This window comes from Mastomys coucha, chromosome X, assembly GCF_008632895.1.
Source record: "Mastomys coucha isolate ucsf_1 chromosome X, UCSF_Mcou_1, whole genome shotgun sequence".
Classification (NCBI taxonomy): Eukaryota; Metazoa; Chordata; class Mammalia; order Rodentia; family Muridae; genus Mastomys; species Mastomys coucha.
In genome coordinates this window covers 127053390-127079058 of record NC_045030.1, presented here as the reverse complement: position 1 = coordinate 127079058, position 25669 = coordinate 127053390, and the positions used below count along the sequence as shown (strand labels likewise).

The following is a 25669-nucleotide window of genomic DNA, read 5'->3' as shown; positions in this document are numbered from 1 at the left end:
CAGCCCTCCAGCTCTGCCAAATCCCCGGGAGCCCATGGATCTTGCCAGGAACTCAGACTTCTGCCTGTGATCCCCCCCTTTCTCTCCAACAGCCTCGAAGAGGCCAGAGTGGCCCCCCCCCGGATCCCGGAGGGTGCGTACCAGGCGGGAGCTCCCTCCGCAGTGAGCTGGGCGCGCTGGGGGGAGGTCCTTGCGCATGCCAGGTGCACAGACTGCGCGCTCGCCTGCCCCAGTGCCGGTGCGCTGCGGCGGGTCGGGCAGTGCCTGAGAGGCTGCGCCCCCACAGCCTTCCACGTCCGCTCCCCAACTACACAACCGACTCTGCTGCTTGGGGCCGTCTGGGGCGTGCGAGCGCCGCTCGAACCGCAGCCCTGCGCCGCTGCGGCCAGTCCCGCTTGGCTAACTTTGAAAAGGGAAAACTGAGTAGCCGGGCTGGAGGGAGGGGGCTCGGGGCTGCGCAGCGCTCCCTGGGCACCCTGGAGCCCCCGGACCCCCAGACAGTCTCTGCTGAGACCACTGCAACCTCAGCATTGGAGCCTGCGCGGGTATCACCCGCGAGCCGCCGGGCTGCCCTGGGCGGGACTCCTCCCGCGGCCTCCGGGGCCACGGGGCGCGCGCAACAGGCGGCCCGAGTCGGCGGGAAGCTGGAGCGCCGGCGGCGTCGGTCTCGGAGGGGTGTGGAGAGGCGAGGCCAGACAGAGCCCCGCGCAGCCATGGAGTCTCTCCTGCTGCCGGTGCTCTTGCTGCTGGCAGTACTGTGGACGCAGGCGGCCGCCCTGATTAACCTTAAATACTCAGTCGAAGAGGAGCAGCGCGCCGGGACGGTGATCGCTAACGTGGCCAAGGACGCGCGAGAGGCTGGCTTCGCGATGGATACCAGACAGGCTTCCACTTTCCGCGTGGTGTCCAACTCGGCTCCGCACCTGGTGGACATCAACCCCAGCTCGGGCCTCTTGGTCACCAAACAGAAGATTGACCGAGACCTGCTGTGCCGCCAGAGCCCCAAATGTATCATCTCGCTAGAGGTCATGTCCAGCTCAATGGAGATCTGTGTGATTAAAGTGGAGATCAAAGACCTGAACGACAATGCTCCCAGTTTTCCGACCGCCCAGATTGAGCTAGAGATCTCCGAGGCAGCCAGCCCTGGCACGCGCATCCCACTGGACAGCGCATATGACCCGGACTCAGGCAGCTTTGGTGTGCAGAACTACGAGCTCACGCCCAACGAGCTGTTTGGCCTGGAAATAAAGACGCGGGGGGACGGTTCGCGCTTTGCAGAACTGGTGGTGGAGAAGAGCCTGGACCGAGAGACACAGTCACATTACAGCTTTCGCATTACGGCGCTCGACGGAGGCGACCCACCACACATGGGTACCGTTGGCCTCAGCATCAAGGTGACCGATTCGAATGACAACAACCCAGTGTTTGGCGAGTCCACCTATTCAGTGAGCGTGCCTGAAAACTCACCTCCCAACACACCCGTCATCCGCCTTAATGCCAGCGATCCAGATGAGGGCACCAACGGCCAAGTGGTCTACTCCTTCTATGGTTATGTCACTGACCGCACGCGTGAACTCTTCCAAATTGACCCGCACAGCGGCCTGGTCACTGTCACCGGTGAGCTAGACTATGAAGAGGGCCAGGAGTACGAACTGGATGTGCAAGCCAAAGACCTGGGGCCCAACTCTATCCCAGCACACTGCAAAGTCACCGTCAGTGTGCTCGACACTAATGACAACCCGCCAATTATCAACCTCCTGTCGGTCAATAGCGAGCTTGTGGAGGTGAGCGAGAGCGCCCCCCCGGGCTACGTGATTGCCCTGGTTCGGGTGTCTGATCGCGACTCCGGTCTCAATGGACGTGTGCAGTGCCGCTTGCTGGGCAATGTCCCCTTTCGGCTGCAGGAGTATGAGAGCTTCTCCACTATTCTTGTTGATGGGAGGCTGGATCGAGAGCAGCATGACCAGTACAATCTCACAATTCAGGCTCGAGACAGCGGTGTGCCTATGCTGCAGAGTGCCAAGTCTTTCACTGTGCGTATCACAGACGAGAATGACAACCACCCACACTTCTCCAAGCCTTACTATCAAGTCATTGTACAGGAGAACAACACTCCTGGCGCCTATCTGCTCTCGGTGTCAGCCCGCGACCCTGACATGGGTCTTAATGGCAGTGTTTCCTACCAAATTGTGCCATCACAGGTGCGAGACATGCCAGTCTTCACCTATGTCTCTATCAATCCCAACTCTGGTGACATATATGCGCTCCGTTCCTTTAACCATGAGCAGACCAAGGCATTTGAATTCAAGGTACTGGCCAAGGATGGCGGCTTGCCATCACTTCAGAGCAATGCCACAGTGAGGGTCATTATCCTCGACGTCAACGACAATACCCCAGTCATCACCGCCCCACCTCTGATCAATGGCACTGCCGAGGTCTACATTCCTCGAAACTCCGGCATAGGCTATTTGGTGACTGTAGTTAAGGCAGACGATTATGATGAGGGCGAAAATGGCCGAGTCACCTATGACCTGACAGAAGGTGACCGAGGTTTCTTCGAGATAGACCAGGTCAATGGAGAAGTCAGAACCACTCGCACCTTTAATGAGAACTCCAAGGCTTCCTATGAGCTTATAGTGGTGGCCCATGACCATGGCAAGACATCTCTCTCTGCTTCTGCCCTTGTCCTAATATACCTGTCCCCAGCTCTTGATGCCCAAGAGTCAATGGGCTCTGTGAACTTATCCCTGATTTTCATTATTGCTCTGGGCTCCATTGCCGGCATTCTCTTTGTCACTATGATCTTCGTGGCAATCAAGTGCAAGCGTGACAACAAAGAGATCCGGACCTACAATTGCAGGTAGAGCCAAGTTTTCTTTCTTTTCATCTGTGTTTTGAATGAGTAAGATGTGTGTATTTGTGTCCATGTAAAACCCCCAGTGCTTTTGTTTCCTATTTAAATGCATGCAGCATATCCACAATGCTTCTTTGTGGAGGGTGAGAAGTTTGTGACAGTCCAAGTTGATCAATTCTTTTGATCTGACAATTTGCTGGAAGACAATCATTTACTGTTTGAATGGATTTTGTCACATAATGATGATGAGCAGAAAAGCAATTATCATTTTAAAATTTGCACAGCTGTCTCCAATGAAGTTAAGGTAGAAAAAATGAGGAGGAGGGAGGGAAAATCAAGGAGTGAGAGAGGAGGGAGGGAGGGAAGGAGGCAGAGGAAGGAGGGAGAGCTCAAAAGAGACAGATTTTCATATTTGTAGCAAAAGTTCTATGGGATCATGGTTGGAGGGCTTGATTTCCTGGAGCACAGACAAGAGCTGAAAGGAGATGGTGTACTGGCAGCTGGCTTGTCCTGCTGTGGAGTTACAGTCCAGAGAGAGCTCTGAGAGTTTATGATGGGAACCAGAGAGGAGGAGGAAGAGAGAAAGCAGTGTGTGGGGGAAGCAGGTCATTAGTGGCTTTGAGTGTGTTCTTGGCTTGTTTTGTATCTAGTCCCTAGACATATGGCTATACAAAGTACAATTCTGTCAGGCATCTGTATGTTTTCAAATATCTGCTTGGTTGATGTGTGAAGACCAAATATCCCAATGAGAAACAAGACTTCACATCCAGATGTTTCAGTAAAAATAGCAATCTTCTGGAGTTGGCTATGCTTTCCTTTAATGTGGAACTGTGCTGTGGCATTAAGATCTGGTCCCTACCAGTGGATGTCACTATGGGCTATTGTGTTGCAGTTTCTCTGAAGTGTGTGTAGGATATGTGTGGGGGTGGGGAAACAAGAGGAGAGAAAAAAAAGAAGAGAAGTAGAAACTTGAATGGCATGTAATGTAGCATTTTTAAAGTCTTGATTAACACAGAGGTTTTTGCTGAAGATTCCCTTGCAATTTGATAGAAGAAATAAGTCTAAGAATTTCTAGATTCCTACTTAGGATAATGCACATATTTTTTTTCCAGCAGTGTCTCATCGAAACAGTTGAAAAAAGTTATTTTTATTTATTCTTTTACTTTACTGAAAATGAATGATGCTGCTATTTCCAGCCAAGGTGTGTGTGCTTGTGTGTACTTTCAACACACCTACACAGCCACTGTATCTCGTACCATCTGTGCTTGCATGTTAATCAGTCAAAATATGTTCCTGTAGGTCCGATTTGTATCTGACACCATCTGAAATACACACTTCTGTGAATCAGAGCTCCCTGAATATGTAACAGCCATGCAATTATTGTTTCCCTTTTACTATTCTCTGCATTACACAAGTTAGTAGACAAATGCTAACCACACATGAATATCAATCAGGTGCCATAAAAGAGCAGCTGCAGTGCCTCATAAATGCTTTTAATCCTGTTACTAGTGAAATGGCCATGACTTTTCTTTCCTTCAGCACCAAGTCACTTCAGATGGGAGGAATGGAAATTAATATTGCTCTTACCTTTGAAACCTGTGACAGCCAGTGGCGATTTTTATAGGAGAAAAATGCATGCTCAATAAAATTTTTATTTATATGGATATAATGACAGAGGGGGACTCTTTCTTAAGCCATTTTCTCTGCATATAGTAAATGCATAAGGCCCTTCCCATGATGAAAAAGAAATCAGCTTGAAGTAAAGATATTGAAGGCTTTGCCACTTCTGGGTGATAATATGACTAGAAGTAAGAAGTCTTTCTGAGAGCTTGCCAGGGTGATCATTAAACAAGGAAGAGCATTTGAATTGAGAGAAAAAGTGCAAATCTCACTGCTCTCCAACTTCACCCAAATGTGTGTTTTGTAAAGCATTCTTCCCAGTGATGGCTTGTGATTAGTGAAGTACAGTTTAATTAAATAATTGGTCAATACAGAATGGGCCATGCATTGAATGCCTCTGCTGAATAATTGGATGGGGCATTGCCAAACTTACCCATCATGGGTAAACAAAATGATTAGAACTTCCCATTGATTCTGTAAACAGATTAGAAAAGAAATGTAACCCTAGTCCTGAAGTTTTGGGGATTTTATCTGTCCCTTGGCCTCTGTGTCATCAATTTGCCATCATTGCAAGGCAGACTGGACAGAGAGTTAAAGGATGAAGTGAAATCAATTGCTTATATCTAGGTAGATCCTGGGGAACAGAGCAATAGTTTGCCTTGGTAGATATGGGTAGATATGCAAACTCCCCATCTGCTCAGACTTCTTAGAATCCTAAAGTTCAGGAGAAGCCTATGTTTCTATGTGATGAGGCAGGGTTTTCTAGTTCTGAAATGCATTCATTTATGAGACTTGTGAGATGATCTGCAATTGCTGTTTGAATTGGTTCCCCCCTTTTGTATTCTGACAATTAGCTTTGTCAAGTGAGAGAATACAGACACACTCTTTCACTTGTAAAGTCCAACCTGTATTATTTATTAACCTTATTGTTTTGCTGATTATTACTCAGAGATTGAATTCTCAAACAATAAGCTGAAATCATTATGTGCAAAGTAATACATGACATTGAAAATCTGACTACATTTTAATGTATTTCTTTTGACAAGTCTCTTAATGCTTGGTATCTTCGGTGCACGTTCCTGGGTCTGTGTCAGTGTTAATTAAATTGAGCTTTTTATGTTCCAGTTGCAGCACAGCTGCTTGTAGGTACACCTGAATGGAGAAGGATGCTGAATGCACTAACCTTTAAATTCCTTTGCAGTAATTGTTTAACCATCACTTGTCTCCTGGGCTGTTTTATAAAAGGACAAAACAGCAAGTGTCTGCATTGCATCTCGGTTTCTCCCAATAGTGAGGAGCAAGACAAAAAGGCAGAGGAGAAAGTGAGCCTAAGGGGAAAGAGGTAAAAAGGCATTTACCCCTCATTCAAATGGGTTTGGCTATCAGATTTCTCTAGGAGAGGAGGGGGAAGGGTGGAAAGTAGAAGGGAGCTGGGCTAGGGCCGGGAGGGGGGTGTGGATGAGCAGAGTTAGGTGCTGTTGGACGGCAGGGTCTGAACCTCTACTCCAGTCTAAAAGTGATCAGTTTAATCACAGAGAAAGCTGATCCATGGTGTTTGTCACGTTGCAAATTCTTGGAAGCATTGGCAAGGGCTTTTCTTAATTCCCTCCATCTCCTTTTCTGTTAAATTGGCACTTCCTCTTTACCTTACCCAGTACTTCCTTTAGGTTCTAGGGAAGCATCAGACTTGAGCATTTTCATGCTCTCCCCGCAAAGGCTCAACTTTCCCCACCCTCACCCCTGCTTACTGGCCACTCATAAGGAAAAATTTCAAGTTGAAAGATGAAATTTTCTTTGGGAAGGGTTGGTTAGAGGTGGGAGGTTAGTATGTTTAATATGCAAACTTCATGGCCCTCAGCTTGTTTTCGCATGCAAAAAGCACAGGGAGAAACACGATGATGTAATGCGCCAGAATAAGGAGCTGGAGCAGAGATGGGGTGCAACCCTCTGGGGTGCTTAATGTTTATTCGTCAGTACATGGTCTGTGAAGGTGTTATCTATTCGTGCTGCCTTTTCTGTCACATAGAATCGCTGAGTACTCCTATGGGCATCAAAAGAAATCAAGTAAGAAGAAAAAAATTAGTAAGAATGACATCCGCCTTGTACCTCGGGACGTGGAGGAGACAGACAAGATGAATGTTGTCAGTTGCTCCTCCCTTACTTCGTCCCTCAACTATTTCGACTACCACCAGCAGACACTGCCCCTGGGCTGTCGTCGCTCTGAGAGCACTTTCCTGAATGTGGATAACCAGAATACCCGCAACACCACTGCCAACCACATCTACCATCACTCCTTCAACAGCCAGGGCCCACAGCAGCCAGACCTGATCATCAATGGTGTGCCCCTGCCTGAGGTGAGTGCAGCTAAGTGGTTCTGTGGGATCTTCCCAGATCTCTTTCAAGAGCTGCTTACTATATACCATGGGCCATTCTAGAGGCACATCTCTTGTCTAAGTCCGTTTTCACACTCAGCATTTGCTAATAGCACTTTTTGGGACAAATAGTGATTCAACATAGAGGGTTTTTGTGTAAGGAGTGATGTTGAGAGTCTGAGCTCAAATGATCTGAGCCTTGATGTGCCTTCATAATGTCCCAACATGGTAAAAGATTGCTTCACCTGTTGCAGATATGCATGCTCAAAAGCCAGAGCTGCCAGCTTGGGGACTAAAGCAGTTTAGGGTTGCCAAGCAGTATTGAAAATGAGTGAATCCTTGTAATGCTTCAATTTCATTTTCCTCCTGTGGTTCAGAATCCGAAAAGCACGCCACACTTTGCTTTTTTGTTCTCTACCATCTATCCTGCTGAGACTATGATCAATAGGATGCAAGCAATAAAGTTTTAAAAGTCACATTGCTGGTTCTTAGCCATTCTGGTAATGTTTGACAGTTGAGGAGGTTGAAACTGTCACCAACATGAATATTGTATGAAGTAGCCATGAATTTGAATTAACTGTTTCCCTTCAGTTTGGGTATTTTCTTTTTTCTTTTTTTTTTCTTTTTCCAAACACAGTATGGCCAAATGTTTGTTGGTTAGTGAAATAATTGGGGAGAATAGGGTGATATGCCAGTGATGGTGATGAGGTTGGGGGGGGAGAGGGGACTGCATAGAAGGCTATAAACAAGTCCTTAAGTTGGTTTCATTTTCTGTGAAATGCTGAAGTCCCTCTTTGGTTGGAAATTTGATATACTGGAAGACTTGCTCTCTTTCTAGTCACTATGAAAGCTATTCTGTCGATTTCAAGTGGACTTCAACAGTTTTCAGGGTACTTGTATAGGCATCATCTCATTAGAAACTGACACTCAGATACCTTGATAGATTTCTCTTTGGTGAAAGATAAAACAAAGGTTTAGAGATGCTGAGGAACTTTCTCAGACCCAGGAAGCAGATCACACAGAAAGGGAGGAGTAGATCTTCTCTTTCTGTGCTTCTTAAGTGTTTGAGTAGTACTTCCTGCCTTTAGAAATGATTCAGACCGATATAGCTAGGCAATCATGGGAATATAAAGTACACTCATATTGTTTGTATCAGATTGGTAGGGCAAAGAGTGCTTAGGACCTACTTCCTGGAAAATAATTCCTACTAGAATTAAAAGCATGGAAAAAGAAGATTTATTTTTTACTTTTTTATTTTTTTAACTGAACAACTCAGCAAAAGCACCAGCATTTGGGGTGTATAACTCTATAAACAGAGTTCTTGATTATCTAGTGTTATGTCAGGTAAATTCAGTTCTAAGTATTAATGACCCTTATTACTGGTAGGGTCTCATAAACTACTTGGAGAGATACCGTGGACCTCTAATATTTCAGCAATGGAGATGGAGAGGTAAGGGTTTGTAGTGGAATCAAATAGACCATAATTTTGAATTCAGGAGTCACCTTTTACTATGGAACCCCTTTGGGTCCTCTGTTTCTTCATCTAAAACAATGGGTAAATCTATTATGGGAAATTTCCAAGGAAAAATAAAACATTATGAAATGTAAAGAGTGTGTGTGATTTATAACTGTCCCTAAAGAGGTAGAATTTTGTTTTAATTGAAAATTGGAGAATTACCATTGGCAATGGACTATTCACTTGAGGATGTCTCTCCAGTCTCTATGACCAAAGAGGAATTTAGGCTGGTTCTATGTAGATAATAACTACACAATGCTGTAACCAGACTATGGATTTATAGTAATCCTTGAACAATGAAGTTGAAAAATGCTAACATTGTGTATTCAGTTGCTGGTTTGTTGTTGTTCAAGGAGGTGGACAAAAGTGTTGAATCCTAAAGATTTTATGATCATTTTACAATCAATTCAAATTCCTGAGAAAAGAGAGCCATGCTATCTATTGAATATGTAGGAGAAATGGGAGATAGTAACTATGATTTCTTGGTTCACCTAATATCTTGGTGTCACTTCTGAGTTTCTTCTAAGGACAGGGAAACAAAGAATTTCAGGAAGCTAGTCTTAGTTCTGATGCTTTCCGTGACTTTCAAAGCCAGATACCCTCTTTGTCCAACAAAAGTGCACTGATCTGGTGTATAGGGTTTGGTTGAGGCTTTATGTGTATTACCAGTACATTGTCCTGGAAAGTTCATAGTCCACCAAGGTTTTTAACCTGTATCGATCATGAAGTTCTAAATAGGGAAAATGGTACTTCTCGTTTTCTTTCATACTAGAAGCCCCTGAGCTTTTATTCAACTGACATTTGCTGAGTGTGTGTTCCTGATAAGGTACTTCTCTATGTTCTGTAGCTCCAGAGACAAATAAAAAAAAAAAAGCTACAACGAATGCACACTCTAAAAAGGTCAACATGTAAACAGGTAGTTTTCATTGTGGGATGTTAAATGTTACTCTTTCAATGCTGTGAAATTCCTAGAATAATAATGTTCTGAAGTATTTCCTACCTTTATAATTTTCCCATTAATTAACTAATCCATTCAAGAAACAATTCACTTATGAAGCAATTATAGTACAGAATGATCCATGCTCTGATACAGTAAGTAGATGATTCTATGGGAATTTCTTTTAAGTCATATTATGACATTAAAGATTATCCTTTATACTATTTCATGAAACCATTTCTATTTGTTATTTAACTCAACCAACTAGCATTTTTGCATGTATAGAACATGTCAAATATTGCATTTGCTGTTTGCTAGTGATGCAAAGATAAAACACTTGGTCCTTGACATCAGAGAGCTTAAATGAAAAAGACAACGCAGTTTTAATTCTGAATGCTGTCCCTTTCCTAAGCATATGATGTGTGACATTCTTTCTCTTCAGATTGGGACTTTAGATACTTCTGCTGTGTTACCTTTTATGACACACACTCTTTATTATTTGAACAATGGTAAGGCTTATTTGAAATAGCAATTAGACAAGTAAGACTCAGAACCACTGTGCTTACCCCTTGCTGCTTCCAACTCCACTTCACTTTGAAATGGATTGCCACTCTAGTAAATCAAATTACTGAGTACTTTTATAATGTTCAGTGTCCCCAGCTATGTAGCAGATAGCTTGGAGATTCCAAATACATGTAAGAGGAAAGAAACTCCTGCTTCCAGAGTGTTCACAGTATAGCTGGGGAGCCAAGATCACTCAAAGGATCCAATTGCTGAGGAGGCAACACAAAGATAGCGTTAATCACTTGTTCCTTTGTATGCTACTTAGTATTTCTCCTTCCAAGGCAATCCTGATATAATTTTTATGTAAATTTGCTGCTGAGCTATCTAGGCTTGATACTGAATTGAATAAAGGTGGCTTTTGTTTAGGTGGTGTGGCTCAAACCAAGAGCTATGTGCATGCTACTCAAGTGCTCTACCACTAATTACCCTTATCCTAGAGGATGACTTCTTTTTTTTAATCTGTAAACCTAGTTACCTTTGAATGGTGTCAGGTATAAGACCCTGGGAACACGGCTTTGAATGTGCTTAGGTGGGGGTTAGGTAAAGGGAGTGGAGCACTGGTCTAGAAAATTGGAATTTCTTGTACTGCAGAGATAGCCTCCTACAGAATGAGAAATGAATATTTTCCTGTCCTCTGCTGTTGCTTGGGATGTCAGGCACAGCAATTTTAAGATTTTGTATACAAATGTGAGGAGGTAAAGTGGAAGGTGTCTTTACTGTTTGCAGAAGGCTTTTGTAGAATTAGTGATGCCTTGTACCTTTTAAATATTTTAACTTCAAAGGTGAGGTTCACATTCTTTGGCATCCTAGTTTATATAGCTTAGAGAGTTTATTTGTAAATGAGATTGTCTTTGTGTGTGTGTGAGACAGAGAGAGAGAGACAGAGAGACACAGAGATAGAGAGAGACAGAGAGATATATACAGAGATAGGAGGCAGCAAACAAGAAAAAAGAAAGGAAATTGAAAAGGAGAAGAAACACATTAGGTTTTTTTTGTTTGCTAATATTTATCTAAAAATATCTGGAACTTTTCTGAGAATCCCTTAGTGTGCCATGTTTTTTATTCATTCTGAGGTTTTGTAAATGGAAGCAGGAATAGTGGGTGCTTCTGGGTGCTAAAATATGTTCTCATTTGTACATTAGTATTCTTGTATTGCCCTTTTGCTCAGTAGGGGCTCTGGTCATTAGAAGGAGCAAATAAAATTGAGATTTCCGTAGTCTGTCTCTTTTCACATTCAGGATGAGTGAGTGGTCCAAATACATTTAATGTTTTGTGAGACATTTTCAAAATTTAGTTTTAAATGCTGAATGGTTTGAGGCTGACAATTCTGCATGAAGGAAACATCCAGGATGTCTATAGAGATACAAGGGATTTCTGTTTTGGCTTACCCTCAATCTTGAATTTTCTTTTTCTTTTTCTTTTTTTTTCACTTGAAACCATTTGGTGGCAAACTATAGCATCTTTGATGTGAAACATCTGTGTGAGTGAGTGTGTGTGTGTGTGTATGTATGTGTGTGTGTGCACGTACGCACGCGAGCTCGTGAGCACACATACTTGCTTGCTTTACTCCAGTTGTTTGTGAAACACATTTCTAAGTTGTAATGTAGCAGAGAAGAATGTTCAGAACAAGGATATTTGTGGCAGGAAGCATACTGAATGCTTCCAGTTGCCCTACAAAATGTCTGAATTCATGTCCATATTATGGCAGATACAGAAAAAAAATCCATCATTTAGGTCTTGAAGAAAAATTAAAAAATGAAAGAAATATCTCAGCATTCTTTGTTCCTTAAAACAAAGAAGTTAGGGATTTGCAGTGACTTGAGAAAAATTTTGGATATGGATAACCTCAAGCCAATCAGGCAGACACAAAAGATGCAGAAAGCTATAGAAACCTAGTAACTCTGATGGTTGCTTGGCTAGTGTGGATATCACACAGTGCCACTTGCAGGTTTACATCACTAAATTCTAAATTTACATCACCAATGCTAAAACCAACAAACATTTCCTTCAGTGAGCTTAGTTAAAACAAAACAAAACATTTTCTTGTTATTATGGGATCTTGGACTCATTGAAGTCATATCTATAAAGGTCAAAAGAAATCCCTAGGATGCAGGATGAAGCAGTGGAAAACAATGCATTCCAGTACCACCTTTAGCTTTCTTCAAAACTCAAGACCTCTGCTTCTACTAGTGGGTATTTCTGGGCCACCCATTGCCTGCTGTATGTTTACTGGGCCCGTTTGTTTCACATCTAGCTGAGGTAGTGCGTCTCCCAGCGGGCATCAGCTAGCAAGATGTGTTCCAGAATAAACTATTCCTCTGTCGTCTCCACGCAACTGCTGCAGAACTGAGTTAGTTTACATTAGTATTTGCTAATTTATTATTATCATTCCTTATTGGCAATTAACTGGTTACCTGAGAGATCATCTCTCTCCCTGTACACCTTCACTAAAGTTGAGCTTAGCCAGAGTGCTTGCTAATGATCCTGAGATTTTTCTCCCCGGGGGATTTGGAGGCAGGACATTTTCCAGAGAAAGCTCTGGGGCTTTGGAATGCCTCTTATCACAGGACCATTGTGGTCCAACCTGCTTTTCTTTTGTTAGTCAGACTTACCAAGTGAAAGGCCAGTCCCCCTTTCCTCCTTAACTTGCCCTGCTCTACTGTTGAATTCACATACTGGGCCCAGCTGTTGAAACTTGACTTGTAGCAGATAGCTTACCAGGAGTTAAAGGAATGAAAAAAAGATGGCCAAAAAAAAAAAAAAAAAAAAAAAAAAAAAAAAAAAAAAGATTAGAGTCTTTCATTTGTGGCCCTGCAATAGACCGGAGGTACTTGCTCGGACTTTCAGATGTTGACATCTCTCCTTATGAGTCTAACTTTCCACGGCTTAGGGGAGACAGAGCCTGGTTGGATAATATCTCAGATGTGGATAAATAAAGGCATCCATATAAGAGTTCCGCGTCTGAGCGGTGGGAGGCTGGTGCTGGAGCAGCCCTTTCTCCCCACTGAGAGAAGGCTGGATATCTTGATGTGTGACTGGCTGGCCTTTAATGTGTGCTTCATTTACTTCAAACAATTGAGAGGTTTGAAGTGAAAGTCCCAGAGGGTCAATTGTTTGCAGAAGAAGATGCTCTTCAAGTTTCATTTCCTGTTGAGTATGAGGAGTGATTTTTTTGTGTGGGCTGCTTAGTGGGGTCACCAGCTTCCAGTCTACTAATGCCTGCTTGTGTCCCCCAGAGGAATGATGAGCAACAGGCTTGTCACTGGCTTCCCGTGAAGAAGCTGTTTTGGCTTTCATTTAGTGTTTTGCTTAAAACATTGGCTGTGACCACAAAGCACCATAGAATTCTTGAAATAGTTCTTAGAAGGGACTCTATGGGCATGAAAATGTGGTTACAGAAAAGCAAATGTCCCGGACTTGGTGGGCAGCTGTGGTGGGCATCATGGCTCCAGGGAGCCTGATGAAGAACAAGAGTTCCAAATTTAAGCCCAGCCTGGCCCACAGGCATATGTAAGATCCTCTCTTCGATGCACAGTATCTCCCACCCCAAAGCAAATCATTTGCCCACGTTCATACATTTGTGGCCAAAGTAGACCCCAGGTAGCCTGACAGTAGCTCTTCAGCATCCTCCTGCATTCTCCCTTAGAATAAATAGAAAACCATCAGTCCTCTCTGGGAGGATCTGCAGGTAAACCTTTGTTGGTAGGGGCTTTCCTGAAAAACTGCTAGTCAGTGAGTGTTTGTTTTGCAAATTAGACCCTTTGTTACCTAACCTTGGTCACCTCTGTATTTAAAGAAACCTGTGGTGGATTCCTTCTTAAGGAAAGGATCCTAACAGAATATGAACATCAGCTCTTAAATGATTTCCTTTGGAAGTCTGGAGTTTTACATATTCTGTTTATTTAAAGTGGGGCTCATTACCCTGGTAGGATTTACATAAGTGTTGAAAGCTGGGGTAAATTCCTTATTCCCATGGACGGTAACTGACTCTAGAATTCTCACTGGCTAATTTCTGGTTGATTTTCGCCTAATTAAAAATCCAATTGTGCAACAGTTAAAATATATAGAGTCCGGACCAGACAGATTCATGATATTTAGATTTAACAAATGTTAATATTTCTTATTTGCTACAGATCTAAACTACTGAAATAAAAATGGATAGCTTCCCCAATACAGACCTCCCACTACATTCTTCCTAAGCCTAGGGCACAAAACTGCCAGGAATGTTTTATTTTGAACTACTAAACATTACTTTGAAATACGAAAGAATTCCTTCATACTTTTTGTTTAAGTTGAGTATTTGCGAAGGGAGAATGGATTTTCAGTGGAAAGGAGATTGGCAGACTGACAAACAAGTGTTAGGAGCAGCCACCAGGAGACTTGTGCATATTTGAGAGTTAAACAGACAAGAAGTTTGGTGTCAGGCCTGTGTGCCTCATGAGCCTGGCATTAGTGGACTAGACCAGAGTTTCTTAATGTCAGATGCTTAAGCACTGTCTTCATGTGCATAGTCTTCTGATGCTCCATTAAGCCTCTGAGTGCCAGGGTGGCCAGTTTTCAGCTTCTCCCACTGGGCCCCATCTGGCTGTTGTTCTGTGGCAAGCTGCTCTCCTTCAGCACCACCAGTAACTGGCCTTGGCGGCTTCACATTTCTAGATTGTTTGTTCCTAAATCTGATTTCCAGAGCATGAAGGGCACCTCTTTGCAGATTGTAGTTTATTCTTCTGGACAAAATGGATTCCCTGTGTAAGCTGGCAGGGAGAACATTTTAATAGAAATGTTAGATCCTTTCTTACCCTGTGTGTGTGTGTGTGTGTGTGTGTGTGTGTGTGTGTGTGTGTGTGTGTGTGTGTGTGCGCGCGCGCGTGCGCCCATGCTAAGAGATTTTTAGATCACCAGAGCTCTCTTCGTCATTCTCTTATCCTCTGCTAGCTGCCTATGTGAGAAATTCCATGCTATTGCCCTAATGTGAAGCCAAGGGTAGACCTTTCAGGGATGACTTTTAATTCAGAATTCTGAGTGAGAAGCTGTCAAATAATCACTGTTGCATGCGAATGCGAAGCTCAGCTAAAGTATATCCTAGAGTGACTGTGTTTAACTCTTTGGAAATTATTTCCTGAGGACTGTTTTTCGTTTTGTCTTTTTCGAGTTTATCTTTGTTTAAAGCCTTCCTCTCTTTCATGACTTCCCATGGTTTGACTTGAAGAAGTCTGACTGGTTTAGACTACCAATATGCATAGGTAATTTGCTATAAAACCATTTCTGATGAGGATGCGTGGGTACAGGGAGACTGCCTGCAGTCAGAGGGATTGGTTTAACCCTTGAGCAATTTTTTTAATAAGTAAAAATCTCTGTGCTATAACATTAATATTTGAAATTTGACACCTGGGAGAGCAGTGGATGCATTTGGCTACAGGTAATGCTTAATTACTTATTGGAAGACTCCACTCCTCCTTGGTGTTGCCAGTCACAGAGACGGTGGTGAAGGCATGGGCACACTGTGCTCTTAGGTCTGGCATTGACTGTAATTTTGCCATACTGATCACGTCTTCAATCAGAGCTTTTTCATTTTCTCAAGGATAGATTTCTCAAGTGACCGAGTATGTTGATGGTCACATTTGTTCCTAAGAGTTTAGGAATGAGAACATGTTGACATCAGTTTTAAATAATGATGTTTCTTTTTCATAGTAGGATTTTACTTGATTTTTTTTAAGTTCCAAAACAATTTAAAGTAGCTACTGTGTTTTTAGAAACAAATATCAAATTTTACAGAAGAAACACCAATTTTCTTGCTTGCTATTGGGGTGTGTGTACTTATACCCCTAGATCACTCTTTTGAATTTTACCTCTACTGGTAATTCTTCAGAAATGGAAAAAGGGGGTGTGCTTCATTGCAGGAACAGTGTAATATGGGGATGCTTGAAGTGGAAAGAAAATGAAATTGCTTTTTCACAAACTATGCATCGTGTGTTGACATGCTAGAGAAAAGTTGTTCAAAGCTGGCACGCTATCAAGGCTGTGGTGTTGGGAATTATTGCTTGGCATCTACATCTGATCATCAGGTACCCTCAAGACCAGATGGTGTTAAGTGGAGAAAAATCTGGAACTGCAAAGGTTTGTGACTATACTCTCATAGTTGGGGGCACCTGATAAAAAATGTATTGGAAACTTGCAACATTTTGCCCTCCTATGTCTGTGAGCCTGGAAAACTCCATCAGTATAGTTCTTTCTAGAATATGACTGACCCTGAGTCACTGTATCCCCAAAGATGACGACATAGCAATCTACAGTCCTGTAATAAGAGACTAGTTTCATGAGTAAAACAAGTGAAACAAAATTCAAATCCTCACAAAAGGACTTACTTTTTTGAAACTTGCTATTAGTAAGGAATTAAGAATCTAAGATATGAAGAATTTTGAAGATTCCAAACAAATACCAACTTACACTAAACCTGAAGTCATATGAAAAGGGACTGGACTGGTGAATGTCCAGTCCCTTCATTTACCTCATATCAGGGCAATTGTATGGAGTTCTGCAACAATGGCTTGAAGAGCTTCGTAAAGCTGATTGTACCAAGGTTTGAGTCTATAGATATTAGTATTAATTTTGTTGGTTGTCTTGAGGGCAAGCAGCTTAGCCAATGACAGTGTAGGCATGGGTCTGTAGCATTTAAATGAAGATAGCATATTCTATATAATCATTGGTGAGTATATCATTTAAGTATGTTTTTCAGTCCAATTCCAATTCTTCCATAAAGGCAGCAATGAGTGTCTCCATCTTCTTTAACTCAGCATGTACTTGTTCTAGAGATGAATCAGAGATGGATACCTCTTGCCTGATCAAATAGGACTTTGCAGAGGGGACAGATTCATGTATCTATAAATTCTGTTGATGGTTATCACCCTACCTAAAAATTCATAAGCTGGAAGCCAACAAGCTTTCCCTTTAAAGCTAGCTATTCCTGAGAACGTTTTTTTTTTCTTGTGTGTGTGTATTGATAAAATATCTAACCTTTTAATACCAACAAAAGTCAACAGTCTAGAAATAAGCAGTTTTTATTCCATTCTAAAGCCAGTCTAACCAAATTATGCAACTTCTAATACAATTGTTTGAAGCTTCCACTTGGGAAATTTTCTCATTTTAATACCTTGCAGCTGAGATAAATATTTTAGCTACACAGTATGTGTTTAACAATATGTCTCTCTGGTTGTCATTTTTCATGGGATTCATTGGCATGGTGGGCAGTTCAGCTTGGTTTTGCTCATTTTGTTGTTTGCTATAGATTATCAGCAAAGAGCCAGAATTCAATAAAAATGTATTTTTTGTGGTGTTATTTTTAATTTCAGTCCCTAGGAGGAGGCTAACTTAGCCTTGTAGAATCAATACAGGGCACTTGGGCCTTACTTGAGAGCCAAAATATGAGGTAGATTTTCTTTCAAACTGGATATTATTCCAGAATTATTAAAACCAATACATGTCAGAGGCTGGTGGGTTGCATTCAGCAGGACTTGGGGCAATGTTTGCAGTATGTCAACCACTTTCTGGGAGTCAGTGACTACTTCAGGGGTTAGGGAAGTCAGTGGATAACAATTTGGGAAGTGGTGTTATACTGAAAACCTCTAAAGAATCATTTTCAGTAGTCCTTTGAGAGACAGGTCAGTTGTATATCATTCCTTTTGTACAATGCCAGCTGTTTATTGACTATCTTATACTCCTGATGAGTTTAGCTCTTTCCTGATGAGTTTAGATCTTTAGGATAAAAATCCCTACTTTTACAAGATATTCACTTGCTTTAGATTAAACCTGGCCTGCTATGATGATGTGCTTGTACAGTTTAGTGAATGGAAGTTCTGTTTAGTAGTCAAGATTTTTTTTTTTAATTTGTCTTGAAAACATGTATCCATTCACTAGCCACTAAATATTTGAGAACAATTTTCCTTACCAGTCTTCTACTCAACTTGGAGAAAGAGAAAGGATAGGAAGTGCTTACCCTCATAGCTTACATGATCAGACATTACTAGTTGGTGCAATGTAGTTGGTTGACAATTCGAAAAAAACACACATGTTGAGAAAAGATTTTATATTTACACAGCAATTAAATAAAATATATTTATTCACTTTTTAAAGAGCTTTATTGGAGTTATTTGGTAAATGGAAATCTTACACATGTGTGGTGCAGAAGTTGGCATTTTGGTGTCTATATACACTGTGAAATGATTTCTATAATCAATCTAATTAATGTGTCCAACATCTCATATACTTCTTACGTTAAAAATGGTGAGAACACTGAAGTCTTAAGCTCCTGGCAAATGTTAAGAGTACAATACAGCATTGTCAGCTATACTGACTCTTCTGCATATCACCCACCTAGAGAACATTTTTATAGTCAAAACTTGGTACTCTTTAGTCTGTTTATTCCTACTTTTGCCAATCCCAACCTCAAGCAAGTACCATTCTATTTTGCTTCGATGAATTAAAAACTGTATATATTTTTTAATTCATTAATCCTTCAAATATTTGCAGAATGCATACTACATGCTGGTCACTACTCAAAGCACTGGAGCTATAAAAGTGAGCAAAAGACATTTCCAGTTCCCACTGAATTTTCATTTTTATGAGTGGAAGCAAAGAAAGAAAGAAAGAAAGAAAGAAAGGAAGGAAGGAAGAAAGAAAGAAAGAAAGAAAGAAAGAAAGAAAGAAAGAAAGAAATTTTGATGGTGATGCCTAAAGATAAGAAAGCATAAGTCATATGTGTTGTGCCAAGAAGCAGGACTATTTTTAGGAAGGTCAGGTAAGATATCTCAGATAAAGGGACATTGCAAAATACCCTTATATAAAAATAACTGTTGCAAATCAATAGAAAGGCAAACATTAAGATATAAATGTAAGATGGACACAAATAGGGAACTCACAGAGAATCTATAAGATGTCAATAGATATGAAAATATTTCAAGTTTAGCAATCAGATAATAGCCATGGCATATGAAAATATTTCAGTTAAGTTAAATAGGTAATAGAAATGGAATGATGCTTTAATTTTTAATTGCAAAAATGATGTATGCTTATTACTTAAGAGATCAAACAATACAGAAGTATATAAAATATAAGCCAAGGTCTCCACAACTGTATCTCCACAAACTTATCACTTTAAACAGTCGCAGACAGTAATTTGATGAGCAAGATTTCAGATTTTACTCGTTACATTAACAAAATGTATAGAAAGCAATACTTGGGTGCTAAGGATGTGATAGGATATACTGCTACATAGAATATAACCAGTGAAATGCATGGCTTTCTTGAAGACAGTTTGACAATGCTCATTAATAGGCCTATAGTATCTATTTCTACTTTTGGAATTTATCATAAGGAGAGAATTTTAGATTTGCATTGGAATCTGTGGTGTTACGGTGTTAATCTCAGTATAATTAATAGAACTAAGACATTGGAAATATTCAAGTATCATCTTACATGAATGATGAAATGTATACACATATGTTAGAGTAGTGTGAAGATATAAAATAGTTTTCTGAAGAATATTTAGTGATAAAGGAAAATGTTCATGATGTATATTAACTGGAAAAAAGTAGAATAAAAATAGATCAGCACACACACACACACACACACACACACACACACACACACACTCATTCTTCTGATTTTCCAATTTTTCTACATTTATTTGAATATATAATTTTTGGGGAAAAAGCCAATTACTTAAATAAAATAACTGCTAGACTGTACAGTAAGTATAAAGGCCCACAGAGATGACATAGACAGATTGCATAAGTTATTTTGAGGAAGCCTAGAACAAATACATTTTTATTTTCATTTTCAATCAAATTTTGGAAGTTTTCCTCTTATATTTCTTGTCCTGGAGTTTTATTCCAATTAATAACAGGCATGAAGTTTTACATTTAAAACTACTACTTTCCTTTAACTTTCACCTTTAAAATGTGAGAAATAGTGTTAGGAAAAATATTGTTCTTCATCTGTATATTCTTTTAAAAGTAGATTGCTCTCATCAGCTTTTGATATCTGCTTTAAAAGCCTTAAGTCTTATTTTTAGGATGAGGAGCTTTAAAATAGTAACTGCTAACTGCAACATGTACATATTTTTAATACCATAGAGTTTGCACTTTAGGCAAAGAGTTTGTCAGGAATCCTTTTAGTACTGAGTGGACACTTTGTGGATTATTTAAAAAAAAATTGTATTCTGTATTGTTTGATTTCATGTCCCTGCTCCTTACTTCTGAGACTTACACATTCCTTTGGCATAACTTGGTAGCCCAACATTTTCATACAAAAAAAGGGGGCTATTAAACTAGTCATCATTAAAGATGGTGAAAATTAAGAATTCAACTATTTTTCAGTAAGGTAAAATGGGTTCAACCCTTTTAAGAACAGTAAAATCATTTGAGTGCTTCCCTAACTAACAGTGCAGTTTTAAACACCAGGAATTCAAAACACGGCTTCCTTTGGAACATTTGTTTTGTTTTCTCACGTGGCAAGCACTGCATCTAAATGTAAAGTATTTATTTCAATGTATCTGTATAGATGAACATCAAAATGTGGAGATATTGTGAACAAATTCTCACGGAACAAAGAAACTACATACAGATTCTGCATCCATTACATCATAGGTAGAAGAGAAGCCTGCAAGGGATCACTCTGATTATGAATGAAGTGTTTCCTTTCATTTTTTTTTTTTTCAAACTGGAAAACACCTGCAGCCAAAAGCTGTAGACTGCCCATTACATAAGTGGGGACTAGAGCCTTCATTAGGACTGTATTTCTTTTATGTGCATCCATTTAAGTAAATGACTTTAGATTTGAATTTTAAGTTTGTTCTTGTTATGACAAGATGCGTTTTATAGAAATAGTGATCTATTATTGCATGTTCATATGTGATAGCACAGAAGGAACTATAAATTGATGGCGAACCCTTCCCTGCTTTTAAGTTTCTTCATGTAAAATTATTCTTCATTGGAAGAAATATTGAGAATGTTTAAAATTGATTCTCAAAGATTCTCTTAAAAAAAGATTAACATTTTTTTTCTTTGTGACGAGGTGATGAAAGAGTTTGGATTAGAAGAAGAGAATTTCCAGGAAATTAAAATACTTAATTGCTTTTAAGCCTGGATTTGGAAGAATTTACTGTAGCAAAGCAGCAGCTAAAACCTGTAATATTATGTAAATTAGTATCACCACTAAAGTCAATATAAAACTCTAGACAGTGATGACATCAAAAGAGGGTTTGATTGATTTAGATTCCACTTCCACTTGTTACTTACATGTTAATAACTATATAATGTTGACGAAGGCTCACTTCTAACCTTGTTTATGGTTCCTGATAGGTCCAAAAGCTTTGCCATCCCGTCATCTATCTGCCACCCTCCATGGCTACTGTTACATGTGATTACATGCTCTCTCTGAGAGATTTTTGTTCACTAGTGCTAACATAAGGGAGATGGAAGCATGTAAGAAATTATGAATCCACAAGGGCCTCTTTCAACAAATGATGATTTTTAATGTGTTGACATCTTTGAAGACACATCTGTTAATATCATGAGGGAGGGAATACATTATAGTTTCTAGTTTTTACTTAACAGTTATTAAGGAATATGTTGCTCTCTTGGGGGAAAGTGGGTTAGATCCTAGTGTCTTTTATGATTGTTTTTATTGGTTCCTCAATATGAAATCAATTCCTGTCCATTGTGAAATAAAATGACAAATTCAGTAATATTTGGTGACCTTGTTAAGTCATCCATACTTCTGCTATTCCAGAGTAGCATTCTGTTCAATTCCTGAGACAAAACAAATGCTCAGCAAATGTTTGTTTAATAAATAAGAAAACTTCAATGCTTTTAGTGTTGACATTGTTTCCTTTTATCATTACCTTAGAACATAAACTCTTTTTGGAGGGTAGATTATATTAATTTACCGAACTTTTGCATAAAACCATGAAACATCTGTTTTGTTTCTTGAGAAATCATTTTATACAGAGTTGTAAATTTTTTTTAAAATACACATGTGGTTTTTAAAAATGCAGATTATGCGAGTAGGGGAAAGTTACTTTGCTAAGATATGGGAACCAAGAGTTCTTGCTCATCCTTTCCAAAGGACAAAGCAGGAGTGTGAGTTCTGTGGTGCAGATTGTATACACTTTTGTATTGAACTAGAAAATCTCTGTCAATACATTTTATACATTTAAACTTGAGGAGATTTAGCTTTTTAAAAATTGGTATTATATAAATAAAACCATGATATAAATCCTTATACCTAAATCATGTTTCACACTATAGTTGTTTCCTTAGAAACAACTTCTCATAGAAGAGAAGTTGTTTGGATCTAAAGGTTTAAAGAGTTATGGTTATTCCCCATGAAATGTCTATGATCTGACTTTATTGTAGTCATAAAGCATTACTACCATCTTTATTTTTCAGTGTGGAGATCAAATCCAGAGTATAGGGCATGCAAAGCAAGCATTCTAGCACAGGTCTACACGCCCCCCTAGTCACGTCATTATATTTTCAGTAGTACTGCCAGTATGAGAAACTGGGAAATAGGCAGCTTCACACATTCTTTGTGAGAGTTAAATTGGTATGAGTTCTAGTGAAAAGTAATTTGTCAATCTCACTCAAAATTGCAAACACACATATTCTTTAACATAGATATTTTATATTTAGGGAATTCATTAAACAAACATGCTTGACCATGTGAGGCAGTAATATGTACATATTATATAATATATGAATATATATATATATATATATATATATTGAAGTAAAAAAATAGAAACTCTGTGTCTGGAAGTAGAAAAAACCCAGCATATCACATATTGATATACAAAACTTTCTAAATATAAAAACTGAAAGATTTAGAAGTATACAGTGTAGTTAAATTTATGTAAAAACGAGGGGAAGGAATAGATATATATTTTGTTTGTTTGCATATCTATGAAAATAAATGTAATGATAAATGGGCAATTAATTAGAGTAGGTACCTGTTGAAAGAATAACAGTGGAGAGAATAGGAGATAGAGCAGGAGGGATAATGATTAAATTCATAGATGAAAATCTATAAATAACATCAGAGAGACTTCCTCCTTCCTGCAGAAAATGAGAACAGATGCAGACTCCCAGCTAAAAATTATGCACACACACAGAGAGAGAGAGAGAGAGAGAGAGAGAGAGAGAGAGAGAGAGAGAAGGAGGGAGGGAGGGAGGGAGGGAGATGTAAATTGGAGGTGTACAACAGATTGCTCTCTTTAAAGCTCAGGGAATCTAGCAAAGAGGAGGCAGAAAGATTGTAAGAACCAGAGGGAACAGAGGACACCAGGAGAACAAAGCCCTCTGAATCAAGACTCATATGCTCACAGAGACTGAAGCAGCAAGCACAGTGCATACATGGGTCTACACCAGATCCTCTGTGTATATATTATAGCTATTACCTCAGTATTTTTATGAGACTCCTGAGTGTGAGAAGGAGTGGGTCTCTGGATCTTTTGCTTGCTCTTGAGACTCTTTTTCCTTCTGTTATTTTGCTGTGTCCAACTTGGATCTGACAATTATTGCTTCATCTTGTTATACTACTTTGTCATGGTTGGTTGTTATCTCTTAGAATCTTGTTCCTTTCTGAGGAGAGACAGGAAGGGAGTGGATCCAGAGGCGGGGGAGGTAGGGAGAAACTAGGAGGAATGGAGGGAGGAGAAACTATAACCAGGATATAGTGTATGAAAAAAAATCTATTTTCAGTGAGAGAAGTAAAAAAAAAAAATGTGCATCTAATTTTAGTCTCAATTTGGATTTCATTTTTGTTTAAAATTTTTGCTTTGTTGTTTGCTGTTTCTAATAACACACCAATGGGGAATACCTCATATATACACATATTCATATATTTAAGGTAACTCTTTTGTTCTTGTTTAATACAAAAAACTTTTACATAATTTTTTATTATGAGTTGAACCCAGAGTACAGGCCATGTTAACAGCATAGTTACACAATTTTTTTTTGTTTGTTTTGTTTTCTGAGACAGGATTTTTCTATGTAGCCCTAGCTGTCCTGAAACTCTCTTTGTAGACCAGGTTGGTCTCAAATTCACAGAGATCCACCTAACCGCTGCCCCCTTCCCCAATGAGTGCTGGGATTAAAGATGTGAGCCACCACTCTGAGAGCTGAACCCTTTTAGAAATGAATACATAGAGAACATTTTATCTTTTAATCTGTGGTTCCTTCTGTTGTTTTATGCCACACACTCCCTCTCAACCCGTATGTAGAGGATTTCCTTGAGTACTTTTATGAAATTTATTGTGCACAGATACAGAGTGGACAGTTATAGCTATTTGCGACTTATCCCTGGCTTGATTCATTTTGATTTATTATACTTTACCCTCTGTTTTTTGGTGCTTCTTAAAAACAATTATAATTTAAGCTATTATATATGCTATGGGCATTTTAAAGCTATCCATAGGCTTTGCATGGATCTATTATATAGCCTTGTACTGCCACCATACTGTTTGAACTATTAATACCTCATCATGAATTTTAATAAGTCATATGGAAAAAATTCTCATTCTTTGTCTCTTAAAATGTATTTTAGTTTTTCTGTTCAGGTATCTCAAGTAGAATTTGACATAATGTTAAATTTTACAAATTATTGTACTAATGACTAAAAAATGTCTGACGAATGATTGGGGATATTAGATCATATTTTTTTGTCATGTTCAGTTCTAATAGCATTGATATATTTACATAGTTCTATTCATGTGTTTTGTTAAGATTGTTGGTTTTGTTTTGTCTGCTGAGCAGTCCCTTTCCCCTTTCATGTTTTCATCAGATGGAGGTGGGAGAGTCTATAAGAGAAGTCTTCACTTACGCACCTGCACCTATGTTTTGTCTTAAGCAGTTCTTGTTTTTAGACATGGCTTGCCACTTTAGGTGTTCATGTAATAGTTACTGTGGTTTATTGCATGTCTGTTTTTAGAAGTTAAAATCAGTAGCCAAGTGACTACACAGAAACTATATTCTCTCTGCCTCAGCTTCCTCATTTATAAAATAAACAATAGTTGCTACCTTGCAGATTCAAAGATTATTTTTTTGTGTGTGTGAGCATTCAGTGTAAGTGTTGAAGCAATATACCTTTTGTAAGTCTTGAATAAGTACCTGGTCTTAAAACATCTCTTTTTTCCTTAAGAGGGTATCCATTTTATAACTCTCAGTCTGAAATGAGGTAATGTGTTCATACATCCCTTAGCAATGTACAGTAATGGGGCAACACCATCCACCTATGATATACTTCCATTTTCTTCCTTTTTAATACTGTAGATAAATTCCATCCCACTATACTTTTCTGTATTAGGTAGATTAATTTTTTTTGAAATAACAGTACTTATTGCGCTCACACTGGCTCCTTGATGGCTTCTCATTGTTCTTAACTGTGATGCTTTTTGATAACTCAGTTAAAAGTTGGAGACGGTCCTACATGAATTAGAGTTAGCCAGATGGGCTGGTGAGAGAACCAAAGGCCCTTCTCTGATGTTATCCCCCTTGTATTTTCTTTCCAGAGCCAGTGGATATCAATTTAGGCCTTAATGTGGCATTTTTCAACCTTTCTCCTATGTGACTCAGTGCTAGGCATCTCCATTAGCTGGGAAGCTCTGGAGATGGCAATTTCATGGACCACTGGCTTGGGGTTGTGACCTGCACTTTAATAAATACTGCCTCCAAACCTTTCTTTTCCTGTGACCTGCTGCTTCTGCAGACCTGGGTTCTGTTTCCGGGCCACTGATTTTTCTTCTTGCTTTCATG

At 39.8% G+C, this 25669-nt stretch overlaps 1 protein-coding gene across 6 annotated transcripts in view; it reads left to right on the top strand.

The window, feature by feature from the left end:
- The first annotated feature begins 6 nt into the window (after window positions 1-6).
- The window catches only part of Pcdh19 (protocadherin 19), a 105959-nt gene continuing 80296 nt past the window's right edge, over window positions 7-25669 (top strand). For 2 of the 6 annotated variants that reach the window (XM_031367457.1, XM_031367447.1), the window contains exons 1-3: window positions 7-2860; window positions 5676-5816; window positions 6501-6828. In XM_031367457.1, the coding sequence (XP_031223317.1) occupies window positions 714-2860; window positions 5676-5816; window positions 6501-6828 (2616 nt within the window). In that variant the 5' untranslated portion in view covers window positions 7-713. The remainder of the gene's footprint in view (window positions 2861-5675; window positions 5817-6500; window positions 6829-25669) is intronic. The other 4 variants (XM_031367480.1, XM_031367468.1, XM_031367497.1 and 1 more) reach the window with 2 other exon arrangements.